Raw genomic sequence first — 9,355 nt, 5'->3', positions numbered from 1 at the left:
AATCATATTTTTAATCTAAAATATGATTCGACCAAATCTTTATCAATATTCCCGACATTGGCGATATACGCTTATCAAGGAAATAAACAACCCAGAATCGTTGAAAACAGCCATGATAGATCCTATTTGGCTGTTTTGAGTTACGTAAAAAAAAAAAATTACAGAGGGAATAAATGCTTTAAATTAAGTTAGCGCATTTGATATCTATATGTATTTGTGAAGTCACCAAGGGGGGAACAGATGATTTGGCAGTTTAGCTGAGGGTAAACTCTTAACTTGGCAATTCGACCGGACCTATAGAGCACTGATATCGATACAGGATGCGAATACAGCCACCTCTCCGTCCCTCCGCCACCACTGGCCCATGCCTGAACCACCCCCGCCGCGACAAACAAATTATTCACTTTGGTTCTCCACTGCGAACTACCACAAACTCGACGAAAAAATAAGAGCATTTACACTCGTTGGTGACATTTCACAGTGTCATTCAAACCTATTGTTGCAAATGTAACATTATGGTGAAATTGTAAGCAAGAAACCTCATTATCAAATTCATCCAAATTCCTGAACGTACAAAACTCAAATCCAACTTGGGAATCCCGATTAACATTCCAAAGCTTTATTCCATCTCAAAGCAAGTGCATCAACAACTCCTTCAAAACTAGCAAACCTCTCACTCACCACATCCACCCCCACCCCCAACCTCTCCGCCCCGGCCGCCGTAACCGGCCCGTGGGCAGCCACCACCAATTCCGGCCACTTCCCCTTCACCCTCCCCCAATCCAAACCATACTCCCCCAAACTCTTCAACATCCCCTCCACCTCCGCCGTACTCGTAAACACGACCGCGTCCAAACCCCCCTCCCCTTCTCCTCCTCCCCCCAGAGCCCTCCCCGCCACCTCCCCCGCGCACTCCCTCCCCGCCCACCGCGTCTCGTACGCGTCCACCCTCACCGCCACCCACCCATTCGACTCCAATTCCCGCAGGAAATTCGGCACCACCAACGGCTCTTCCAGCCCCACCACAACTGGCACCGGGCACAAAACCCTCCGGCCGCCGCCAAACCCTAACTCCTCCACAATTCCCCCCGGCGTCGATATTTTAGGAACCAAAACCCTAATTCGCTTACGATTCTCGCAAATCCGTTCGATAAATTCGTCTTTTAAAAGCTCCGAGTCCTTTCCTAGGGCAGAGATCGTCAAAACGTCGCCGTATGGGAGCAAGGGGGATTCAACGGCGTCTTCTAGGGCTTCAGAGAAAGCTGAGATTCCGGTTCTGGAAGTGAATGCGATAGCGGAGTAGGATTCGAGCGATGGTTTATTATTGGGGTTAGAGTTAGGGTTTGGTGGGGAGAGGTGGAGGAGGAGGGAGGATTTGGTGTGTGGGGTGGTTTGGACGAGGACGGTGGGGCACCAGAGTGGGGCCCAGCCCTTGAGGCGGAGGAGGTGGGAGAGACGGGCGGCGTAGTTTTCCGGCGTCGTGAAAGCGATTGAACGGCGGGCGGCGGAGTGGTTGTGAACGGTGGGGGATTGGGTGTTTTGTACGGCCATTGGGGATTTCATTCCCACCACCATCTTTGTTTTATTTCTCAAACCCAAATTTATTTTTTGAAGTCTGAGTTGTGCAAAACATACTCGTCTTTTAAATTTATAAAGTTTTTGTGACTTTCCAAGAAAAATTTAACATCGATCCAACTGATACACTTTTTCAATAATTATGGGAGTACGTTTGGGTCGGTGTGAGTTGGGTAGTAAATAATTTCCTAACATTTAATTTTTTTTAAAAAGAAAAAAAGGGCCATCGAATTTATTAAAAAAAAAAAAAGGGCCATGAAAGAATTTTTGCAAGTGTTCAAAGTATTTGGTGGGGTGGGGTGGGGGACGGAGAAGAGAAGAATTTTGCATCAAAATAGTACTGTACTAGTGTTTAAGTTTCATATGTTACTTGTTTTTTTAGTATCGTAGTTTAATTCTAATGAAATAGTAAGAGAATCATATGAAAATCGTATTCACTGCAGATAGTTATTATGGTATTAGTAAGACGTAAATAAAATAGACTAAGAAAGTTGTAATAATTGTCAGATGCACCGCCAAAATCAACCGCGATGAGAATAGTAAGATAGGATCAAAAAAAAAAAAAGAATAGTAAGATGCACCAGTGAAAGATGGCAAGGCAATGGTTCTAATAGAAATGCGCATGCAACGCGGAGATAAGATGACCCGAGACACCTTGTAATGTAATACAACGAAAAAACACAGAGAAGCTGCAGGCGGTGGCTCTAGCTCCACCAGGCACCAGCTCAGCCCTTTCATCACAAAATTCTAACCAAATACCAAGCGACAAGAGCGTAGGTAGATAACGCTCATCATAGCATTTATCGAAAGAAGCTAATTTTAGGCAATGCCGATACTCCCATAAAAATATAGAATTAGTGGCGTTACAGGTACAGAAAAAGTAAACAAAAAAATCTATTCCATACTCCCAATAATGTGCGTTGTATATATAAATAAACACTTGAAAATGGAGTATTGAATTTCAGGAAGTGCTGGATGCTCCAGAAATGGTCCTACTGGCTATTTTCCTCAGTACATGCACACCAAATTGCAATTTAGGTCTAAAAAAACAACAATGTTTTCACCTGAACTACTTACAAGTCCATAATGCGAATCAAATTTCAGGAAGTGGTAGAACGATCACCCAAAAAATGGTCCTCCTGGCTAATTTCCCTCTGCCACATGCACACCAAATTGCAATTCAGGCCTCAAACTACAATATTTTCACCATAATTACTTACAAATACAAAACACGACACAAATGTAAAAATATGCCATTTCCATTCTCTAACCAGAGCACATTTCGGTAAATAAATCAGACCCAAAAAAATTATCTATGTCAAGAACATTAGAAAGTCCCCCAAAATGGGAAACAATGAAATCAAAAAATCATGAAAAACTTCAATGTTGTGAATGGGCGGAAGGCCAAATTACTACCTCCTTGCTGCTGGAAACACTACAAACTTCAAACACTTGAGCAGTGTGTGAAGTCTTTATAGAAAAAGCTTGCAACTTTAATCATCTTGTTTAAGAAAAGTTTTGCCCAAATTCCGCAAGTTCTCCATGACCACCCAGATTTGCTTCGATATGCTGCTATAGAGACACTTTTGTGCAGCTTCATTCAGTCCAAAACGGGTGGCGCTCGGCCATCCAGAACTTGAAGAAGAACAATCCTTGGACATTGACACGGCCATCTCACTCATTTTAGGTAGATCAAATTCTATTGGGTCACCCACAGTTATTGTTATCTTCTTATTAAATAGCGGAAAAGGAGGCCTTCGGCCAAATAAATATTTCTCGGGCATCACCTGAAAATTAACGGAGGGAGGGGATGTTAGCAATGTTAAAGTAAAGGACAGGAAACATATTTTTCTTTTCTCCGTGTATAGGAAAAATATAACTACATGGAAGAGTAAGAAAGGATGCCAAAATAGCAATGCTGTATATCGCTTCCCATTTAGGTTTTGTACACAGAGAAGCAAAATAATGGGCTTGGGGCAAATTGGAAAACGTAGAATAGCAGCACAGAACACAATTACCAGCAACAATAATACCAACTCCAATAACTTGACATGTATAGAGAAAAGTTTCGAATGGCTATGCTTTTTTGGGTACATTCAACGAAATACTAGGGAAGCTTACCTCTTGAAAACCATGATGGACAATGGGCAAAACTATAGGGGTTACAGGAGCCCGAGCAATGAGACTCGCAGTCCCCCACTTTAATCTTCTAATCGGTTCATTTTCCTGAGACACTTTCCCCTCTGGAAAAGTATGCAACTGCAAATTCCAGATAAAAAGAACTTCAAGTGCAGTTCCCGCACAAGTAAAAGGATAAAACTGATTTATGGCACAGAGAAAGATAAAGTTCAGACCAGCATATATTATGTTAGGAGTAATCACACTTTGTCCCCGAGGTTAGGCGAAGAAACAAATAAACCTCCCACAGTCTACAAGTGAACGCATTACCACCTTGTAGGTAATGTGAAATGGGTGCAAAATGTTCCTTTACAGGCAATAGACTGGGAAGATCTTTTCCCGCCAAATCTCCGTGCAAAAACCAATTAGTTTGCCACTTCTTTTATCCAAATTTTCAGTTAACATTAGCTTCTAGTTTTATGGAGAGAGAGAGAGATTATGACGTGGTGACACTATCTTGAAGAAAATAAAATAACTGAAAAACAAGTGAAACATAGATTCTTTACAGCACCAACACTGGGGTTAGACTTTGTACTTTATCCTATTCCGCATGTGCATTGTGTTTTATAATTAAATAGGCATCATGTTGGTATTAATGGAGGTTGTGTTCACTTTGCCCACCTGCTATTTTTCAGCCAAACCACAAAATGGTCAACTATAATTACCCATTGTTAGTACATGACAGCCTAATCCGAAGATTTTATGAGATTGTCTTATATTTGGTTCACCTAAATGGAGAAAATTACCATAGGCAAGCAATTATGTACCAAAATTTAGCCGACTACAATTGCAAAAAAACAACAAACACATTATAAGAGCATCCACAGTGGAATAATCAAACGTGGATAATCAAAAGTTGCCACATCATTTTTTGGTTATCCATTTAAGAGATTGCTAAGGTTAGCAATGTAGATGTTCACAATGGCATAATCAAAATTGAATAATCAAAACTTGCCACGTCACCTTTTCAACCTATAAAAATCAAAAAATTGCCACCATATAAAACAAATTTTTTTTAAATAGTTTTCAAACTAATAAAAAAAAGGTTATTAGAATTTCAAAATAATTTTTTGAAAACTTTTATTTTGAAAAAAAAAACACTCTTTGGAAAAAGTTTTAAAAAAAGTTTCTGAAAAAAAGACAATTTTTTTTAAAATAACAGTTTTTGAAAAAAATATATAGTTTTAAAAAATGGTTTTTGAAAAACAATTTTACTGTTTTGCAAAAAAAACAAAAACTTCTTCTAAAATATTCTTCTTAAAAACATTGGAGAGAGAGAGAGAGAGAGAGAGAGAGAGAGAGAGAGAGAGAGAAATGGAAGAGAAAAGGTTTTTGGTTATTGGCTAAAGGTTGCTAGTTTTGATTATCCAAGGGCCAAAATTTGATGAGTTGCTAAGATGTTGTCAAATTTCATTATGCCACTGTGAACACTTTTTTGAAAAAATATTGTTAACTTTAACAATCCTATAGTTTTGGTTATTCCACTGTGGATGCTCTAAGCCCCAGAATTCTGTATAACATTAGCAAAATATAGCAGACTATGATGAGTCAAGACCATGTATCTCGAACTAGGTTCATTTGGTAAATTTTCAAAGCTGGTACCATAATAAATCTGCAGGTGCAACCGTACAAGAGCTGTAAACCATATTCAGAAAGGTGCAGCCCGAATTTTCCAGAATTGCAATATTCTAAAAAACAACGCCAAAGTTATACTAATAGAAGCAATCATCGTAAATTATATAGGAAGTACCCATGCTCCATCGCTTAACCGGTCAAGGGCTTCGTTCATGTGTTCCTGATAAATTCCACCACCCCTTGTTATAGGTATGCATTTCCCTGCGAATTGAACTCTTTCAGGAGCGAACCTAGTTCAACGAAGCATAGGGAAAACACCCCCAGCAATAAGGGATCACAAAATTGATGATCAATGATTCCTACTAGGCTCCACGTAATAAAGAGAACAATTATCCAACATTACATCAACTTTAAAGCTCTTAGAGTGTTGCCAAAAGACATAGCCTTGTAGAATATAAATATTTTTAAAAAAAAGCTACCGAATTAAGACTGAGAAAGGTGTACGACAACATATCCAATCGCCACTTGCCATGTGAATATACAACATAACACAATTTCACAAAAGTAGAATTCTCTATAAAAATTGTGTAATATGAGTAATTTCACTTGTTGCTTGTTTACTGGCGTTACGGGGCTACTCGATCACAATTCCATTCTAATGAAATGTTATTTCATCCCACCTCAAAGTTTTGGTAGTGATACCGGATTGCGACAGAATAATAGTACATATATGACTGCATGTTGTTACTCAACATAACATGCATATACCGAACCCGCCACTAACTTCCCCGATTAAGTGCAAGAAAGAACCCAAGCACTAACAATCCACATTAAGAATCCCTTTTGCCATTTCCGGATAAGACTATCAAATACATGGGACCAGAAAAACTATTCTTCTAGAAACCCTGATCTACAACCACGATTCAACATTTTCATCTTGTTAACGAGTGAATACCGCGCATAACAATTCTAATTTGAGAGAAGCTTCAAAGTTACTAGTTAGACAACAAGAACAAAAGAAAAATAAACATTGGAAAATAAACATTGGAAAATAGCGCAAATTGGCAAGAGAAGTTACTAGTTAGAGATAACAAGAACAAAAGGAAAATAAACATCAGAAAATGGACCAAATTAGCATGAGCTTACATACCAAGTCGGAAACAATATGACAGCACCGGATTCTTGAAGCATATGTCCTCTGCAGCGAGTACCCATCGTGCCAAATTTGCATCCATTGTGGGAAAGCCCTTGAATCCCCACATCACAGGGTCATCCAACCTGCAATAATACCAATATTTTAGAGGCCCCTGATGAAGATCTCTCAACCCATTATGCCTGTCTAAATCTTTGCGATGAACCAAATAAAACCCATCAGAAGTAATGACTGAGAAGTGAATCCCATTACCATCTAAGGTAAATATTAGCATGATTTGAATTAAGAGCTTGGTTCTATCAATGGCATCAGGATGAACCTTTTTGTTTTATTTGATCGTTCATTAAAAATGAAGCCGTACAACAGTGAGAATAACTGATTCATTTATTTCGGGTTCCAGTGAGATGATCAGCCCCATGGAGAAAGAAAATCCCGTAAAAGAAGACATCCATCCATGTCAAACTGTCTCCATCTGCTAGGATTGCAGTATGGAAATCACAACGAATTAGAACATTTCGCTTAATGTTTTCTACACAGGAACTTTCCATCTACAGGAGAACTTGTAGTAGCCTCAGTTGGGATGGCAGGAATCTTTAGGAGGAATGGGAATGTGATGTCATATTCATGATTCCTACCTTTGGAATAGACCGGAATATGGATGTAATTCTTGGTGACATATTTAATCAGTCATCATTCCAAGCCTACGTGTGAATCTAATGGCTCCATTACCCCATGGTAATCTGAGATTTATGACTCTATCCTCATAAAATGGAAATGTTTACGTGTTTCCTACATAAGATTATTGAATCAATCCAAACACTAGAATATAATTACTTCAGACATTGAATTCCTAGGAATTTGATTCCTGGCAATCATATTCTTATTCCTACTCATGATTCCGGTCATCTAAACATAGCTGTAATGTCTGACAACAATTACTGAAGTTGCCCGTTCTGTTTTAGCAAACACCTTTTCGTGTTTGTTCGGTGTCCATTTAAACTGTCAAACCCTGATCACGAATTTTAGAAAGAATGTTGCGCTCAAGCTGTACGGAGACCAAAAATGGAATGTTAATGTGATTCTTAAAGAACCCATAGACAGCAGCAAAATCTTCTCCAGATCTTAGAATACTTCCGTACTAGTAATGACTTGAGCTCACCAGGTACAAGTAGAGGCAGAGTACGAATGCCTAAAAATTAAAGTAAACAGCAAATAAATTACGGCTTCAAAGTTAACCTACAAGTACGCTGAAAGTAAAGGATTGATTTCGGGCCGATAAACTAACCAACATACTCGAGTTTATTAGTTTAAGCTCATGTTCGTTGGTTAAAAACTCATTCAAGATCGATATATTATAAAATCAAGCTTGAACATATTTTGAAGCACCTTCAGCTTTCCAACCAAGCACAAACAACCTAATACTCAGCTCATGATGTATAACATATTATTCTACTCGTGATCAACACTTGTTCGGCTTGATTAAAGTTCATTCAAGATCGGCTTGTCTCATAAATAAGCTAAGGTTAACGTATTTTGAAATCGTTAAGTTTTCAAATCAAACTCGAACAACTAACTACACGTACTCAGCTTGTTTATCACCCCTAATTGATTTTATTAAGATGAGCAATACTACAGTGACCGACAAGCACACGTCTTGTCATCCCTTGCCTAGCCCGGTGACGAGCACAAGCCATGACCTTGTCTTGGCCGTTTGGCTTCAATGCTCGTGATAGCACAAACTATGGGAAAAAGAACCTAAGTCATCGTTAAAAAGGAATGTTCATGGCGGCCAATGCTACTATGGGAAAAAGAACCTAAGTCATCGTTAAAAAGGAATGTTCATGGCACGGCTTGTGCTTGTCACCGGGCTAGGCATGGCAAGACATGATAATCATGTCTAGGATACCACGCGACGTGTTAGTATTATGCAGCTGTGGGGCCCCTTTTATCACTTGATATCCAAAACATGGTCGTGATCACCATAGTATTATTGATAATAAAATGTAGACTATCTAGGGGGAGAGAGAGAGGGAGGAGAGAGAAGACTGACTGACTGACGTGGACATGTGGTTGCTGACGGTGAGGAGAGGGACGCCGGGAGGGCGGGATCGGACGAGGCGGATTAGGGTTTCGGGATTGTGAACGGTGGTCGAGTTTAGGAGATTTGCGACGGCTCTGGCGAAAGCCCCCGCAGCGAAGATGATTGCCTTCCGCGGTATGCCCCCCATGTGGTTGGCTCTCGCCGCCCACTCCATCTTCCGCCCCCGTCCCATGGGTGATCTAGTCCCTTCTTCCCCCGCTTGCTTCACTCTGTCAAATCGGAAGAGCCACTTTGGGTGTGTTGTGGACAGAATGTTGAAGTAAAAAGTGAGTAAGATAAGTAACTAAAATGAGAATGTTAAAGTGGAAGTACGGTAAAACTAGAATTAGAAATGAAATTATTCGTAAGACGGTAAGAATTGTACCTATGCAGGATAAATTGAGAGAAAATAGAATAAAATTGTTCGAACATATTTATCATAAACCTACAGACGTTATAGTTAAGAATAGAATAATGACATGATAGTAATTGACAGTCAAGCTAGGGAAAAAATACCTAAACAGACTTTAGATGCCTTGTTACGAAAGGACTTGAGTTTACTAAATCTAAGCGAAAAAATAATCCTAGACAGAGCTCAATGGATAACACAGGATTCATGTAGCCGACCCCAATCTATCGGAACACAAGGCTCAGTTTAATTTGGTTTGGTTATCGTGAAGCCTCTTCCACCCATAAATCGTAGTAACTTGAGATTTTTATTTTTGATAATCAAGTGTTCAGTCCAATTTCGTGAACTTTGACTAATCCCGGGAAACCGAGTTCAACGTCCATCA

At 39.6% G+C, this 9,355-nt stretch overlaps 1 protein-coding gene across 4 annotated transcripts; it reads right to left on the bottom strand.

Annotated features, from left to right (window-relative positions):
• Positions 1-2,459: 2,459 nt before the first annotated feature.
• Positions 2,460-8,832, bottom strand: LOC131299033 (N-acylphosphatidylethanolamine synthase). Of its 4 annotated transcripts, none has more exons than XR_009190598.1 (6): positions 8,540-8,802; positions 6,479-6,606; positions 5,504-5,589; positions 3,697-3,834; positions 2,992-3,362; positions 2,460-2,767 (listed from the first exon to the last, which is right to left on the bottom strand). XR_009190598.1 is itself a non-coding variant. In XM_058324570.1 (5 exons), exons 1-5 carry the CDS (start codon positions 8,752-8,754, stop codon positions 3,069-3,071), a joined length of 861 nt encoding a protein of 286 aa, XP_058180553.1. In that variant the 5' UTR covers positions 8,755-8,832; the 3' UTR covers positions 2,460-3,068. The 4 variants fall into 4 exon arrangements, 2 of the variants coding, with proteins under 2 accessions (XP_058180553.1, XP_058180554.1); XR_009190597.1 differs by having other exon boundaries at positions 2,460-2,729; XM_058324570.1 differs by having other exon boundaries at positions 2,460-3,362; positions 8,540-8,832.
• Between the last annotated feature and the right edge of the window lie 523 nt (positions 8,833-9,355).

Source organism: Rhododendron vialii, chromosome 8a, assembly GCF_030253575.1.
Source record: "Rhododendron vialii isolate Sample 1 chromosome 8a, ASM3025357v1".
NCBI lineage: Eukaryota > Viridiplantae > Streptophyta > Magnoliopsida > Ericales > Ericaceae > Rhododendron > Rhododendron vialii.
The sequence above is the reverse complement of the archived record's forward strand: the minus strand, read 5'-3'. Positions and strand labels throughout refer to the sequence as shown.